The sequence below is a fragment of the Xenia sp. Carnegie-2017 genome, unplaced genomic scaffold (genome assembly GCF_021976095.1).
Source record: "Xenia sp. Carnegie-2017 unplaced genomic scaffold, XeniaSp_v1 HiC_scaffold_2, whole genome shotgun sequence".
Classification (NCBI taxonomy): domain Eukaryota; kingdom Metazoa; phylum Cnidaria; class Anthozoa; order Malacalcyonacea; family Xeniidae; genus Xenia; species Xenia sp. Carnegie-2017.
The window spans coordinates 4408922-4426260 of NW_025813482.1; the positions used below are offsets into that span (position 1 = coordinate 4408922).

At 33.6% G+C, this 17339-nt stretch overlaps 2 protein-coding genes across 3 annotated transcripts; one reads left to right on the forward strand and one right to left on the reverse strand.

Moving 5' to 3' along the window:
- Positions 1–1654: 1654 nt before the first annotated feature.
- LOC124440500 (IQ calmodulin-binding motif-containing protein 1-like) lies at positions 1655–7054 on the forward strand. Its single transcript, XM_046990893.1, is given in 15 exon segments — positions 1655–2022; positions 2116–2208; positions 2322–2515; positions 2845–2938; positions 3288–3387; positions 3744–3839; positions 4080–4157; positions 4271–4379; positions 4655–4771; positions 4774–5001; positions 5004–5054; positions 5767–5895; positions 5966–6010; positions 6226–6337; positions 6646–7054. Coding segments are annotated over 15 exon segments (1755 nt in total). The 5' UTR covers positions 1655–1922; the 3' UTR covers positions 6855–7054.
- LOC124439856 (WD repeat-containing protein 37-like) lies at positions 6855–17073 on the reverse strand. 2 transcript variants are annotated; one of them, XM_046990124.1, is made up of 17 exons: positions 16233–17072; positions 15526–15574; positions 14362–15142; positions 13967–14098; positions 13678–13736; positions 13230–13371; positions 12989–13060; positions 12869–12913; positions 12319–12416; positions 11643–11682; positions 11461–11535; positions 10518–10634; positions 10181–10322; positions 9889–9958; positions 9315–9379; positions 8293–8407; positions 6855–7222 (listed from the first exon to the last, which is right to left on the reverse strand). In XM_046990124.1, the coding sequence occupies exons 3-17, from the start codon at positions 14582–14584 to the stop codon at positions 7076–7078; spliced, it is 1542 nt and encodes a 513-aa protein (XP_046846080.1). In that variant the 5' UTR covers positions 14585–15142; positions 15526–15574; positions 16233–17072; the 3' UTR covers positions 6855–7075. The 2 variants fall into 2 exon arrangements, with proteins under 2 accessions (XP_046846080.1, XP_046846081.1); XM_046990125.1 differs by lacking the exon at positions 9315–9379 and having other exon boundaries at positions 16233–17073.
- Positions 17074–17339: the final 266 nt, after the last annotated feature.

Here is a 17339-nt window from a genome sequence, read left to right on the forward strand (position 1 = left end):
ATGCATTGTAGTTAGACACGTGTAGGAAACGCACCAATGGGAACCCTGAATTAGATCATGTGAGCATTCAAAACGCACTCGAAACACCTGTTGTCTTGCCTTTCCTGAAAAATGCCTCGCCACATTTAATGACATTCATTAGCAAGAACCAACAAGAAACAACAAGAAACGCTCACCAATGTCCAAACTACACAAAGAGTATACAAACCTCAAATGCCAAGGACGGGTTAATTTTACTACAACAGATGGGCCTATAAGTGATATCTATTCCTTTCACTAAGTTCAGTCTCTTGCTTTTGCATTTCCTAGCTTTTTTTTGCAACCCAGAGTGTAAACAACTAGGAAAAATCATTTTAAAATTCAAACCAAAATCAAGAAAATCATTGACATGGCCAGGGAAAGTGAGAAAACCCACTACTTCATAGTATGAGGCATTTAAGCCTACAGGCCAGGGCTTTCGAGAGAAGCTCGTGGTATCAAGACTTATTATCATTCCTTCATACAAATTCACATTCGTTATAATTTGTAACTTGATTCAACGTGATTTAAAGAAACTAATATTCACTCTCCGACGTAATTCTTTTCCTTTTCATTTCATCAACAACACTATACAACACTATTTGGACAACAAGAAAAGCACTGACTCATCTAACTCCACAACTAACACTAACGATATACAACAACCTGACAATAAACGTTATTTCAAACTACCTTACATAGGTGATTACTCACGACACACACAACGCAAACTCACACAAATCATTAAACGCTACTGCACTGACATTGACGTTAAACTTATTTTCACACCTTTTAAAATAAAATCTTTATTTTCGTTTAAAGACCCACTTCCCGAACTTTCCAAATCTATGGTAGTTTATCAATTTTCATGTGCGGGATGTAATTCCCGCTATATTGGTGAAACTTCTCGCCAATTATCTACCAGGATAAAGGAACATACTCACACAGACAAAAACTCCACTATCTACAAACGTCTTCAAGCCTCTCCTTCATGTAAAAACAAATTCTCACTTTCCTGTTTTAAAATCATCGACACTGATCAATCCACTTTCTCACTCAAAATCAAGGAAGCTCTACACATTAATAAAACTAATCCCGACTTAAATATCCAAGTTCACCACTACAACACTATATTTGCTTCATAATAATATTTTTTGTTATAATTTCTTAATACTTATTTTTCTTTTCCTTTTTTGTAAATATTTTATAATTTTGTAACTAAATCACAATCCTATTCATTGTAATTAATTTATTCATATCATATTACTTATCATATTACTTAACACTAACCATTCTGCACTGAAGATGGCATTCTGATAATGTCGAAACATGTTTGCTTTCAAAAAAATCGTCGTTTTTCTCAAGTGTTTTTTAAAAACTACAATGTGGGACTATCGGATACGCGAAGCAGTAAAGACGTGCGATAAATGCGAACCTTATCCAACAACACCTAATTTAGAGATTTTACGACGTCAATGAAGGAATGACTTTTCTTATTGTTTTGTCTAATGCATACTAATTGACATATCCAGCTGTAATATCCACATCACACTCATCACCGAAGCATTTCTTTTCATTGTATTTACTCAAAAATTTTATTTCTCTTTGTAACTGTTGTTCTGGCCCGGTTTTTGTTACATACTACATACCTACTGGGGGGTGTCAAATAAAGATTTCTCATTTTCCTTCGTAAAGATGGCGGCTTTTTACGATGGCTGCATAAATTGCAGACAACATAGACAACTGAGAGAAGTCACACGCATAGAAACCCAACAGCATTGAGGTTGTTATCCATGTAGTTCTAGGTGTTTAAAACCATAACAAAACTGGAAAGTTTTCCAGTGAAAGTTTAAAATGTCCGTTAACGATTCATCTTTTATTGCGGTTGTCATCCTCATCCAGTAATGAGTTTCGAAGGCACGCAATTAAAGATTTTAAATTTGGCAGCTGCAATTGCTGAAACCGAAGATTACAATGTGGCATTTACACTTCAAAAATTACAAGGTACTCAATTAAAAGCTACAGGTTTACGTCACAATTTACTCGTACACCTACCGCGAAGCAGAGTTGAACATTCAGTTACTACATTTTTAATAGAGATTGTTAAGGATTGTCCTCCAGGATCAAAAATTGGCATTAAAGTACGACAACACATTTGGAATTACGACATTCTGCATGTTTGCTCCACAGGTATATAAAATGTAATTGATTGTATTGCATCCTTTTAGATCACTCAGGATGCTTAACAAAAGACTTTTATGCACTGTGTATTTTGCCTAAATGTTTATGTTTGATTGTTGTAGCCCTTCTTCAGGACTATTCATGTATTGATAAAGGATGGGATATAGCAGCTAAACTCTGCTCAATATTATGCCAGTGTTGTGATGGATCTGAGCTGACAACATCAATACAATTTAATGAAACATTCTTACCAAATCTGTTGGAAAACATGTTGGATTTGTGTTTCAAGATTCAGGAGGTCTATTTAGCTGCAGAGGTAATAAGAATGAATTGATACCTAGTTTAAGTGTTTTAGAGAGGGTCAATGCTTTCATGGATTCAGTCAATTTATATTTCATCCAAGCATAGCTGTATAATTTGAATAAAAATGTTTGAAAAGAGATTGAAAATTTGAAATTATCAAATTTACACACTTACTCACAAATATTCAAAATTAATTTACAAAAGCAACTTGAATTTAGACTTCCAAATTGAAGATGTTATAATTTATCAGCTAACATGATTTATATGTACAATGACCTATGACAACTGGAATCTTGTGGACAGTTAAGTATTCACAGATGATTGTGCATTGCCATATTTTAGGCAGCATTAAGGCATGAACTGTACATAAACTTGAAAAAAGTTACAGATTCCTTGTCGTGGTTGGTGAACTTTTCTCCTTCCTTGAATATGAAAGGTACTCTCTTTTGATTCCTTATTTCATTACTCTACTCTTAGTTGTCAAAGATGTTGAATGATACCTCAAGATTAACCATCATGCCTGGGCATCCATGAATATTGAAAATTTCATTATACCTCAAGATTTCCCATCATACATAGCAGCCATGAATATTGAAAATTACATAATACCTCAAGATTACCCATCATACATAGCAGCCATAAATATTGAAAATTGCATAATACCTCAAGATTACCCATCATACATAGCAGCCATGAATATTAAAAATTGCATAATACCTCAAGATTACCTATCATACCATGCAGCCATGAATATTGAAAATTGCTTTTAATCTCAATTTTCTTAGCGATGGAATCCAAAAAAATGATGCAAATGTTGATGGTTGAAGATGCTGAAACATCTTTACTCATTCTCAGTCTTATTCACAACATACTTAAACGTGATAGGTGGAGTAGATGAATACGTAACGCTAGTTAACATTGTTATTTATGTAATATGTTATATGTGTCATATTATTTAGTGTTTTAAGTCATGGATCCATTAATTACATGCTAAAATTATAAATGTTACATGCGAAATACAAGTTACAGTCTTCACAATAACAACCTAATCTGGACTATAAGTAAACACTTTTAAATTCACACAATTTTAGAGGGAGAAATGCCATGGAATTATCTATTATAAGCTACGATATTTTATAGGTTAAATTCCTGTGGAGCATGGGGAAATTGATTATTTATACTCTGGTTATTTACAGATAAAGTGAAAGCGCAAGTATTTTTAATGATATAAATTATTTTAGGAATATTCTTGATAAGTCAAGTGATGGTACACGCTCAAGTTTATTAGATGAACTCATTTATAAAATTGCAGCATCCGAAGATATTTCTATTGGAAGGTGACGATGGCATTTTTAAAAAGAGGAAATGTTGTTTAGCTATCGTTTCATTCGTTTGGACTCAAAGTTTAATTTTTCTGGCATCATGAAACTTGATCAAACTTTATAACCATTTTCACAAACACTTACAAATTATTTTACAAAAACCCCCAATAATTTCAGCTAGACATGAAGTATACATTCTATTGCTTCTTCCCTTGATAACACTATTTTCAACAATAGCTTTCATTTTTCGTACAGGTTAGCATGCCAATTGCTACTTTTATTTATTGATCGTCAGCCCTCAGTTGTCGACTTACTTTCATCTCAAAAATACAGGTAGGTACGTACATGTAATCCTGATACATACAGGAAACATTTTGTCCGCTGCTATTTTATTTCAAACACATTTTCTTCATCGTCTGATTTTCTTTCTTAAATTTATTTTGCAGAGGCTTAAAAACGTATTTGAGCAAGTGGAAAGAAAAAGGTTTTGATAATGATTTGAAGAAATTGACAGCTATTCTGGAAGCTGGGGATGTTGCTCATGCAGAGTTAATGGTAACCTATTACGTTGGTTATCATTAAGTCTTTATCGTTGTTCAGACGTAGCTATGCAAGGGCGTTTTCACTTTTTACACGAAAACAGAATGTATGAATATACAACCACTCCTTTATTGAAGCTGGTTTCAACAGTTATTTGAGCTAAATTATTTTATAGGGATGATTAAACTTTTTTTACTTCGCTAATGATTACATTTGTTTAACATTTAACTAATTTACTTAATCTTAATGTGGTTTTTAAGGCGTAGGATTTGAGTGTATTCTTTTTTAAGAAAAAAGAGTCGGCTGCCTCGATTATCAAGGCCTATTACAAAGGTTACAAAGAAAGAAAAATGCTTCAGAGAATGAATGTTGGTGTTGTGAAGTTTCAAAGACTCTACAGACAGTATTTATCAGAAAACAAGAAGAACGTTTGAAAATAAAATTGCAACGCGATAAGCATCATCATGAGAACATATCGAGACAAAGAGATTTTCGTGAAAGTTTGAACAAAAATCTTATAACGTTGGAACATGTACCAGCAAATAAAGTACAAGAGTATTTCCTTGAAACACAAAACGTTTCTGCTATTAAGATACAGTCTGCATTTCGTGGAATGCAAGCAAGACGACAAATAAAGATTTGAGACGTGAAAAGGTGCTCCATGATGCAGCATGTGTTATACAAAGACAGGTAAATATGACCAGGTGTCTTACACAGCATACAAGTGTTCTTTTTGACAGGATGTATGCAGCATCTATGTATTCATTTACTCTAAATGTATTTTTCTAATAGTTGTGCTTTCATGCAACCATGCAATACATGTGATAATTATGCATAGTAACAAACTGGACATCATCTTTGATATTCTTAAAAAAATTGAATATTTGCCTGATCATGTAATAAGCAACGAAATGCTTTGAAAGTTTCGACCTCTTTGTTATAATTTGAATGCGAATCAACGAATGAAAAGTGCATGCTAATTCACTGTCTGAACATCAGTTTATATGCTTGAACCTATGCACATGCAATGCAGTAAACTTATCCAACAACGTCCTGTACATTTTAACTCCTGTATATTAATTCCTGCACATTAGCTCCTCTGTTAATTTGCTCAATTCAATAGCATTGCGTATTGCAGTGTTTGGCAAAACATAAAGTGTACGTAGGTAATGAAAGGCTGTTGCTGATATTCGACACCGGCCGAGGATAAATATCCATAGATTCAACTGCAAAATATATTTAGTTAAAATGTATTTTATACTTATAATTAAAAGTACCAGTATTAAAAAGAAATCAAATTTGTTTTTGTAACATTCACCAGTTAGATATAATTAACGTGTTTACCATATTAATTTCGACCCATTTTCCTTGAGAATAAAATTCCTTTTTAATGACATTATAGTATCGGAGCCATTTGAAAAGAAAGAATAGATATAGAAAGATTACATTTGATTTGGAACCAAATGAACTTGACGATACTCGTCGAACGGAAATTCAGGAAAAAATACTACGGTTTCGTGAGAAAATGGCCGTAAGTTAATTTCAAATTGCTTTTATCTTTGCTAAAAATGGTAGGAATGTCATGTCTGATCTTGCTTTAGACTAAAGTTTGGAACGAGGAAAATGTGAAGCAGCGCCATTATGAGGTACGCCGTTATCATTACTTACATTCCTTTGGTGAATTGCATGAAGATATTGTTATTGAAAAAATGTTTGATTGTGGTTAGGTATTTTCTGTAGCATTAATCAATGCTTTCATACTTTCATTGAAATGAAAACCTGAAACCAGAGCACAGCCACGACACGCAAATATAATGATTGTCATCTGTCGTTATTCTTTATATTTATGACTGGACTTTAGACCCAACGTCTACTGGAAAGTCATTTGATGATTTATGGAAAGTCAAGAAAAACTGAGCAAAGAAGAGAAGCTCTTTTGGCTAAATTGAATGTGGATGCTGAATTGTTACTGGGTAGAAAATTACGATTCTGTTATATAGGATGTACTCAACGTTAGCACTGAATGGTTTGTTGTTACTGTGCTCAAAATCTGTACGGACCTTTTAAGATGCTTGAAGTTCCGGCTCACCTAAATAATTTAGTTCTTTGCTTCTTAAATTTTTCAAAGATCTCACGCAATGCATGAACACTTTAAAAACCATCTGCGACCAATCAAAATTTCAGTGTATTTTGATCTGTTTAATGAATGTGTTGGTTTTATGTCTTTAAAATTCTTCTGTGAATAATGAATTGTAACAATTACCAACGTCTTTTTTCTCAGCTTCTCCCCAGTTGAAAGATGCAAATATGGATATAATCAATACGTACACGTCGCAATCAACACCTGTAGTCAGAAAAGCCCAGTTAGATCATGCGAAAGAGCTATCAATGTTACGGGCTCCTTGGTGGAAAAAATTATCGAGAGATAATAACGTGTATCTAGTTGAAGACAAATCGGTTGATGAAAAAAACGAAGATTTAAATTTCTAGTTTTTACTGATGTAAATGTCAATTTATTTTAAATTGTTATTAAGGGATTAAACGTACATAAGACTGTTAAGATTTACAAATTATGTTACACACAGTATCCCAATCCATGACCTACAGTTTTGTGTATAGATAACACATCTATCATTTTAACAAAAAAGGAACTTTGGTGAAAAAAAGATGAAATCCCGCTTTGTTGTTCACTGCTTTTTTCATTTGTTGTCTCATTGTTTACCATGAGGTATATTTTCTTTTGTAAAGATTATTTGCCATCCTAAAATCTTTCGATCAAATCCTGCAGTAAAAAGATTATATCCTTTACTCGACATTTCTCCGCCCCAGGCCACACTGCTCACCATTCTCTGATGACTCTAAAATGAAGTTATGAAAAACATTGCATTGATTCAAACATTTTCATATTTATTTTACAATGATACCCTACACTAAGGAAGTAAATTTTCAATGAATAAGCAGGCCATACTTTGTACGAGCCAGGACATATTTTTCCTTCCGCGATAAAATATTGTGTGTTAAAGACTAGTGATCCAAGGATAATGCAAAGTTTGAAAAAAACACTGCTTTTTGACTCGTTATTTCAATCAAATTATATTTAATTCGTTTCTTTCATTTATTCAATTCAACTTTCATTTAATTTCGATTCAAAGTAAGGCAAAATTGGCAATACCGCCACCTCAACTCGACAGTCCCTGGATACAGGTATCCCATTTGACAATGTAAAAGGATTAGTTTCACAACATTTTCATTTACAACTTTAGGGTAAATGCAGTAGTTTGTTGGCTAATTGGGAAAACTTTAATCGCTAACGTGGACGTGTTGCATTTGTTTAAAATACAGTCAACTGTTTCTGACTGGATTATGAAAGTGGATACAGCCTTAAATTACTTACAACGAGGCAAACCGATTTACAATTTCACATACATTCAAGATTTTTGAATTTCATTTCTACTCTCTGGACAGTACTGCATGTAAATTAAAAAAAATATTTCCGAAAGAATGCAAGCAAATGAAAGACAAAGCATATTTCTTGAACTAAAAATTGATCGATAACTATACTCGTGTAGCATATTGGAACATCAACAATAAACGCTACAGTACATCGCCTGTAGGAACACCCGTAACGTGGAAACACCCGTAACGTGGAAACACCCGTAACGTGGAAACACCCGTAACGTGGGAACACCCGTAACGTGGAAACACCCGTAACGTGGAAACACCCGTAACGTGGAAACACCCGTAACGTGGAAACACCCGTAACGTGGAAACACCCGTAACGTGGAAACACCCGTAACGTGGAAACACCCGTAACGTGGAAACACCCGTAACGTGGAAACACCCGTAACGTGGAAACACCCGTAACGTGGAAACACCCGTAACGTGGAAACACCCGTAACGTGGAACCCTAAGTATAATTTAAACTTACATATCGCCTTCTTCGAGGAAGATGCATTAATCGAAATCCAGAGAGATCAAGAAGATTGACGTGACGGTTGTCGTGAGGAATTGCAACAATATTTTGATCGGACGATACAGACAACCTGGACAAATATTAACATTAAAAGAGTTAGCGTCAACTATAAAATATATAAGTTTGATTTACTACAGGCAGACTTGGTCAATGTTTAGTACGATAAATGTTCTTTATAGCCAGTGAAGTTAAACAGAATTGACAGTCAGGCAAGGACTTTAAGGAATCCTAATTTACTGTGCAGTTACAAAAATATATACTGCCTTTCGTGATTTCAATCAACCATAAAATGTTTCATACATTATTTTATTTTTCTATAACCTCCCATTTTATTTTCATTCATGTATAATATGAACATCCATTGACTTCATCGCTAATAAAAACATGCAAACAATTTTCTTTTTGTCCACGATAGAATGTCTGTGATTGTGTATTGCCTGCTTTGCTTTTACGCATGGTGGGTCACGTGAGGCAGCAAATGTTTATCAAGGAAAAGAGTTTGAAAAATGCATTTGTTGAAACTTGGTCAAAAAAACAGACAACATGTCAATAATATATGCCTGAATACTTGCACTGTCCACTCAAACAACTGATGGAGTTAATACAAATCAACTGGATATCCTTTCATTGCTCTGAGAGTAACTAGCTAACTCAGTCACAATTTATGAAAAAATTCATCTATGCACGCTTGGTTATTAAATGGACATTCGAAATGTAATTCATCGTAGAGAAAAGCGTAGCAATTATCATGAAATAAATAATAAGTTCTCTTACTTTACAATTTATTGTAAATCTAGAAAAAACGATTGTCCGGATGTGATTGTTACGTAAGTTAAGGATAACATCTCGGTTGGTAATAAAATGATTAGAAAAATAAAGTTTGCTATAGTCACAAGGCTTTAGTCAAAAGTATTATTATGACGTAACCAGGTATGCCCAAATTTATTTTAAAGTTTTTTTTTCTATAAATTTAGCACCTGTTTACAGCAGAGTCTAAACGTATCGTTGTAAGAGGAGCTCGCATGTTTTTCAAATCCCAAACCTTTACAAAAAAAATACATAAAAATTTATTAAAGTAAATATATCAAACAGAACGTTTTCCGTTAACAGACAACATAGACAAAAGTGATCAGCATAAACAAATTACATGTTTGTAAAAGTAGATCGTCCAGGTTGGTATAGTCCTGAGAAGGACTGTTTTTGTTGTTGTTGACTGACGTTTGAACAACCTTAGCGGTAGTCATCTTCAGAGTCAAATATCGAAACGTCAGTCAACAACAACAAAAACAGTCCTTCTCAGGACTATACCAACCTGGACGATCTACATTTACAAACATGTAACGATACTCCCGGGCTCAAACCATTTACTTTATAAACAAATTACTATAGCATTACAAACTGCGTTTTTAGCTGATCATACAATTCAAAATATCACATGTGGAGGTAAACTAACGAACGATTCACTCGATAAACACGTTGGGGGAGAATCATATATTCATTGTAAGAATCTTTTATAAATGAATGAATGAATGATGAATGATAAGAACAAACCTTTACAGTACGATCATCACTACCACTTATGACAACATCTTGATCAGTGAACACGGCTGATGTAACGGTGCTGCAAGAAGAAAAGTCAAGGATTTCAAAAGTATGCGATGTGCGTAAACAAAAAAGCGACTGTCGTCAAACTTGTTGGAGTCACGTCCAGAGACATTGTTGCTTCAGTACTTATTTATCAACTATATGTATGTATTTCTAGCCTGTTTTCTTAGAATGCTAGGTTAACAATAATTGGTTACATCTTCAGAATTCTACGAAATAATAAAATAAAGCAACAAACCTGGCATGTCCTTGAAACACGCTCACAGAATGCAAAGAAGGTGTTCGAAAGTCCCATAAACGAAAAGTTGAGTCATGAGAAGCCGTGACTATGAGATCTTGACTTCGATGGGAGCATGTGTGAGTTAATTCATCGTCATGACCTAAACAATGCATTTTCACATGTAAACTCTTTTTTCTATTCATCAAAAACAGTAAATTGAGGAGTTGAAATTCACATAAATCTCATAAAATATCTTGGAATACCAATAACTTACCTAAATCGTAGCTCGAAAGTGAACAATAATGTTCGATGTTACCAGTTGTGTAAATAATCCATAGGAAAATTTTGTACACACCTGTTAATGTTTGTATAACTGTACTTCGTTCAGCATCCCATAATTTAGCAGTATTATCCCAAGAAGCCGTGACCACTCTTTTTCCATCAGGAAGCCAATCAACAGCCATTACCGCACCTTCAAGGAGCAATTTCATTGTGTTTGAGCTGCACGTTAAACCAAAACTCAAGTCGGTTCGATAAAAAGCAGGAGCTACCGAGCGTGGGATCTGAGATGTACGAGGATTAACACCCCCCACCATTTTTTGAGAAAATGATCGGTTAATTTTTACAATACAGATGGTTTTTGAACAAAAGCAGTCAGTATCATCTAAATTTTCCCTATCAAAAAGGTATTTCATCCATTCACTTGTGGTCAGTGATATGGATCTGTCACCTTCATTCTTACAAACAACGCATCATGATTTCTAACAGCCGTATATAAACAGGCAGTGAATCATTAACTTCGTCGGTAAAATAATTGAAAACCAGCCGCAATATGAATGCCCTCGCAGTAGGCCTCTGACAGAGAGGTGACAGATCAAAGCTCAAAAAACCAACAAAGTCAAATTCGTAGTCTCCGTTTGAACAACCGTAGAAATGTAAGATGATATTAGTCTACGTTGGACGATATTAGATATTATGAAGTACATTGAATATTCCACACCATCCTTCATTGATTAAGTTCAAAGTTCTTCCAACATGGAGTTCAATTGAGTAAAGAAAGATTTTCGTAAGATTTAGCTAAGAAACGTCGAAGTCTAAGAAATATTAAGGAATTTCTTCTCGTCATCCGAATCCTAAAATTTTTGTTTCACAAAACCAAAACCAACACGAAGCTAAGGTTTCTTTATAAAAAGATACCTTCCAACTAGCAGGTAGAATTTAATAACTCGAATTAGTATTTGAACTCACTGCGCAGGACAAATGCATGACGTAACGTATACGTCATTTATATACGTCACCTGTATGGGCTTTTAATGAAGTAGCAGGAGATTTAAGAATAAATGGACGATGACCATCTGCTGAATCATATACACCTAAATAAAAAGAATAAAAAATACATAAATACGTAATATAAATTTTTGGTTAAGTATTACAAATACATTGAAGGATAATCCCAATATTTTAGTCACGTATCATTTACCCTCATCGTCATCAGATACATCGTTCTCATCATGGGACCACTAAACGAAATTGAAAGAAAGTTATATTGGATTTAATAGTTTTTGAAACTTTTAATTGCATACATGCTAGACTTGAATCATGAATTTCAAAAATATTATCGCCTGCTTGAGATGTCTATTTAGTATCGTGTTGATAAGGTCATACGGTAATAATGAATTTACATACGCTGGTTCCCTAGAAAGTCGCATTTCAAGTCTCGAAGGACGAAAACAAAAACTCGCAAGCTCTAATAGAGTAGTTATCAGTGTTTTATAAATAATTATTATGCGTCCATTAGTATAATCAATACATGTTGCTGATTTCATAAAACTCTGACTAAACAGAAAAATGAACACAGTGACGTCGGTTGAGAATTTGGGAATTATAAACACAACTTGTAAATGTCACGATGAAGACGAATAAAAATCAGAAATATTCCTGTGTCACAGATTAACTAACAAACATAGCAAAGATTTGCGTGTGTTACGAGCATAAAAATGGAATGGGATCGAATGGATCATTTCATCGCCCCAAAAAAGACAATAGTCCACGGACTCTTACGTTTGTAGCTAATAAAATAATTACTGTTAAATAAATAAATAAATAACAATAATTAAATAAATAATGTACGTTGTTAATTTATAATATGAACGTACATCTGGTGAACTTTCGCTTGGCGATCCTTTGTTCTTTGTTATGACGTCAATGATTGCTGATGGTAATCTCCAAATATGAGCTGTTCCATCACCTGAACCTTTAGAAACAACAGACGTTGACTGAATAAATATTTAAGAATATTTTAAAGACATTGTTCAATAAGGGCGAGTATACATTCCCACAAGGAAAAGAACATTTTATAAATAAATCAGTGTATCAATCTACTGTGCAATGCATAAAATATGTATGCTTATGGCTAATTTAGCAAAATTCAATGAAACATGACCAATGTGAATGCAAAGCCTACCGATCTTTTGCTCTTACAATGCAAATTTTTCAGCAAAATTACTATGAATGCCTTTAGAAAATTAATGAAATTGACTTTTTTCCAGTAAATGAACACAAAAATATGCACCATGGAGGAGTAAAAAATGGAAGTCGCTTCATAACTGTGTGTAACATGCATTTTATAAACTGATAAGTGGATACAAATTAAACATAAAACAACCTAAGCTCAAGGTCATTTATTATCACGTAAGTAAACCTTACCAGTACTGACTATTGGATCACTTGGGTGAAACTGAATTGAGTTAACTATCAAGAAAATTATATTGATGAAAATAAGAATATTCCAGTTATGCAATTTTAAAGTTTAAAGATTTAACTGACCTGAGCCATGATGACCAGTATATTTCAAATGACAGTGACCTGAATCAATACACCATAGCCTAGCATTGTGATCTATTATAAATCACAAATTATAGCAAATAAAATAGTTGAAATAAAAACACCAGGTTTATGGTCTGTTATAAAAATACATTGACAATCATTGAATGTCTCATAGATTATATAATGAAACCAGAAATGATAGAACAAAAAATTTGAAATCACAAAAATATAAACACATTACCAGCAGAAGCTGTTCCTAATAAAGTCGGAATATGTTTTGAAGTGCTTAAATCCCATATTCCATCTTTATGTCCATCATATGTTTGAAAATAATGACATTCAATACTGTGGGTCTGGCCTGCAGGCTTGAAACTTGACACGAACTAAGAACATTGAATTATATCATTCTCATAAATCAAATAGAAAAAAGTAAGGTGTTTGTGCTTTGATGATTACTAATGATGTATGACATGTATAAATCTTGGCTTTAAGCACATTATGACAAAAAATACTAAACAATAAATATGCTAGCAAACAGACAAATCATATAATTAACCAGCATTAAGGTCCATACTTCAAGTTTTATTATTCATTAGCATTTTTGTTTGGCATAGCCACATAAAATATCATGAAAAAATACCATAAAACTTATATTTCATTAATGTCATGGCATATTATCTTGTTTTTACCTTGTTTGTAGAAGCTTTATATGTTGTCTTCAACTTCCTTGACATCAACTTGCCAGCAGCTACGTATGTGGAAAATGCATATGTTATAAATATTTAAATCCCGAATTCATTCAAAATTAATACTCTTGGTAAAAAACAAAATCGATATTTCATAATGGCAACATCTCTACAACTGTCTAATAATTAATTTTCTTCAAGTTATTCTGACAGTTTCATAATTATAGCTCCACTACCTCATTTTATCTTATAGATTTCCACCTCATTACAGAATACATCATTTATAGCTTACATGTTTTTTTAGGAAAACTTGTTTTAGTAGCCCCAACACCGTCATTGACCATCCCTTCACCCAACTTTTCAGAATTCTCAACATTCCCTGAACTTTCTATTTTTTCAGTTAATAAATGCACTTTCTCTTGAACTATGAATGAGATAGCAAAAATGAATATTAGTACAATTTAAGACTTTAGATGCAGGTTAAGTTATACATCACTGCATCCCCTGAATGTTGTCGGCCAATGATATCAAACAAAAATAATAGAAGACGAAACAATTTGTTTGAATGCTACAACATTAAATTACGTAAACATACAACAAAGCCCAGAATTATCATTTTTATAAACAGCACTGACATATCGAACATTACAACAAAACTTTCCGTTTATAAGCGTACAACATGCTTACGTGCATGTTTTTCCAAATAGACTTTCTCAAATTCCTTTTCAATTTGAACAAACAGTTCAGCTAGTTTTTGCCTGCAAGCACTCGGTATATTTTCGTTCGTATAAATGTTAGGAAAAGGAGAAACCGCCTCGTCATATTCTGTCACAGTTTTGGGAGATCTATTTCTTTTGATAAATGGTTTCTTTGACTTCCCTTTATTTTCTCCAGTAGAGTATTTACTCATCTTTACAAAATGCTTCCAGAGTGCTTGCGCCCAGTCTTTTAGCTTTTTACAGGAGGGGAAAGCATTGCGAGAAAGGTTTACAGTGAAGTTTCTCAGAGTCTAGAATGATCACTGCTCCGGACGAAATACTTTATCTAAAGCGTTACCAGAAGTTGTATTGATTGCCATACTATTTTTGCAATGCTCTGGTACAACAAAATATGCTAATACATTATTGAAAAGACACAACCTTGCTGCCTCATATTATAATACCAATCCCAAATACCCAATTGTTGAATCTTACTTCAAACTATTGATTTAACTGTTTACCTTGATATTCTAAGATCCCTATTGGAGAAATTGTAAATATGAAAAAACTTTATTTTTTGCCTATATACTTCCTAGATACTACAAAAGACAACACCAAAAATTAATTATCAACCACATATATATGATATTATGTACAATTTCAGTCAAGTTGATTCAGATATCTCAAAGTTTGATGGCATTGCAGTGATATGATTTCTTTCATTAGTTGGTTGAAGCAAACTTCTTACAGCACATCAAGCCCACAGTAAACTATAAAAAAAAGTAAAGATAATTGCAAGAAATGCTATTTTAATTCATTTTGACATCCATATATGTCCATACAAGCTGACTACTAAACAAACTTCTATTTACTGAAGAATGAGTACTGTTTTCATAAAATAAAAATTAGTTGTCACTGGTTAGCAAATTATGTCCTGAATCACAAACTTGCTCACTAAAAGTGAAAACACTCTCTGTTGACAACAATGATATTCAATCTAGTCTTTTCAGTAAGTAGATTTCAGTAAGTTAATTCTTCTATAAATATTCTGCAATTTCTTCTTCCATTTATTAAAAAAAAAATGAGCAAAACAAATCTCACATGGCTCATTTTATGATGAACATGACTTATAATTCATATTGCTATGATTTACCTCAAAATTGTAGGTTCAGGCATTCCTGGATCACCACCACGTTTTAAGCCTAAAAATAATAAACTGCTAAATGCACTTTTGTACTATTATTGTTTTAATTGTAGACAACAGACAGAAAGTCTACAAACAAGATGCTACAAGTGGAATTTTAAAATTATGTGCTATAGGTGGACCAAATTTGAAGGGGAAAGTTGAAAAATGTTGTTGCCAAACCTGCTCAGAGCCACAGGATAGTTAAACTTATGTCATACACCTAACCCAGACTGTAAAGTTTGTAAACTGTGCACCTGAGATTTTGAAATGTGTATGCATAAAAGCATAGTTCTCTCAAAATTGCACACCGACAGTTAAAACTAGGCTTTTTGACTACACACTTTCCAGATCTATTCCTTTTTATTTCACTCATGACTCATTTTTGGACATTTCATTTCATTCAATGTCCTTCAATATTGCATTCACACGGCATTTTAAAGAACATCAACATTTCATTGTTTATTTGACAGAACATTCTGAGCAAAATGTCAGTGTTTCACAAAATTGTGAGGATAAATAATTAAACTTCGGCTGAAAGCAATAGTAAGAGAATAAAGTAAATGGTTTGAACCCGGGAGTATCGTTACATGTTTGTGAATGTAGATCGTCCAGGTTTACAAACATGTAGTGAGAGAATAGTTGATCATAAATGTTTGATAAGGAAATATTTTTACCAAGATAGATGATAGTAGGAATTAATCCGTAGTAGAATGCTGTTTTGGCAGTCCCCATAACTTTCTGAATCCTCTTTTTCATCTCTATGTTGAGCATATTCTTCAATTTTCTAAAAATCCTGGTCAGCACTGACTGTGGCTCTATTTCCTGACACGAGGTACTAAATATATTATCTGTTTCTTACATGAAGTCCATCATCTACTTCCTCATATCTTGCACATTGTTATGCAAAAAGCTTGGCAACCGCATCATCGGCACAGTTGGCACTGTCGGTCGGACCATAACAAAGTTCGGGTGCCGTTTAGAGCTTCAACAACCTCACACGCTCCATTTTTTACTAGTAATCATAAGTGTAGTAAGCGGGGGAAGAAGCTGCTATGCTTTGATCCTCCCAGGCCCTAAAGTTTGTAATAGGATGCTTTCCCCTCCTTCCTCACAAAACATCAAGGTAAACATTGCTAGAGTTGTTGTCCTAATTCAAAGAGAAGCAATGGCTCTGCTGGTTGCATATCTATAGTTCACTCAGTAAAACTTTGTCGAGAAAATGGACGTATAGACGAGAGATATTTTCCTTATTTCCTTTCATATATTCTCCCTTTTGTTGCAATTGCATTTTCAAGTACATACACGTCAAAGTATAGGAATGATCCATTTTAAGGAATATTTTCCCAATGATTGGTGATGTGCAATAACAAGCTGTTACATAAAAAAATTTAGTTTTGAATGAGTATATATCAAAGCAGATGTACCCACAGCATTCTAACGATTTGAAAAAATAAAGTAAATGGTTTGAACCCATGTTTGTAAATGTAGATCGTCCAGGTTGGTATAGTCCTGAGAAGGACTGTTTCTGTTGTTGTTGACTGACGTTTCGACAACCTTAGCGGTAGCCATCTTTAGAAGTCAAATGAGGAGTAAACGTCAGGTGTTAGCCGTATTTGTTATCTGGTTCTTACGTCATTGTATTGTGTGTACAGGAAATGTGTATTGTCATTGTGAATTAGTGTGAAGTGAAATGTTTTTAGTTGTAATGTGTGGGTGTCAATTGTGTATTCTCATTGTGAATTAGTGTGAAGTGTAATGTTTTTAGTTGATCGTTTGTTTGT

Coding starts and splice junctions, on each gene's coding strand:
- LOC124439856 (XM_046990124.1), bottom strand. CDS start 14,584: ATGAGTAAATACTCTACTGGAGAAAATAAAGGGAAGTCAAAGAAACCA. Junction 13,061..13,229: donor ATTAGGAACAGCTTCTGCTG/GTAATGTGTTTA, acceptor GATTTATAATAG/ATCACAATGCTAGGCTATGG. Junction 11,536..11,642: donor TGTATCTGATGACGATGAGG/GTAAATGATACG, acceptor CTTTTTATTTAG/GTGTATATGATTCAGCAGAT.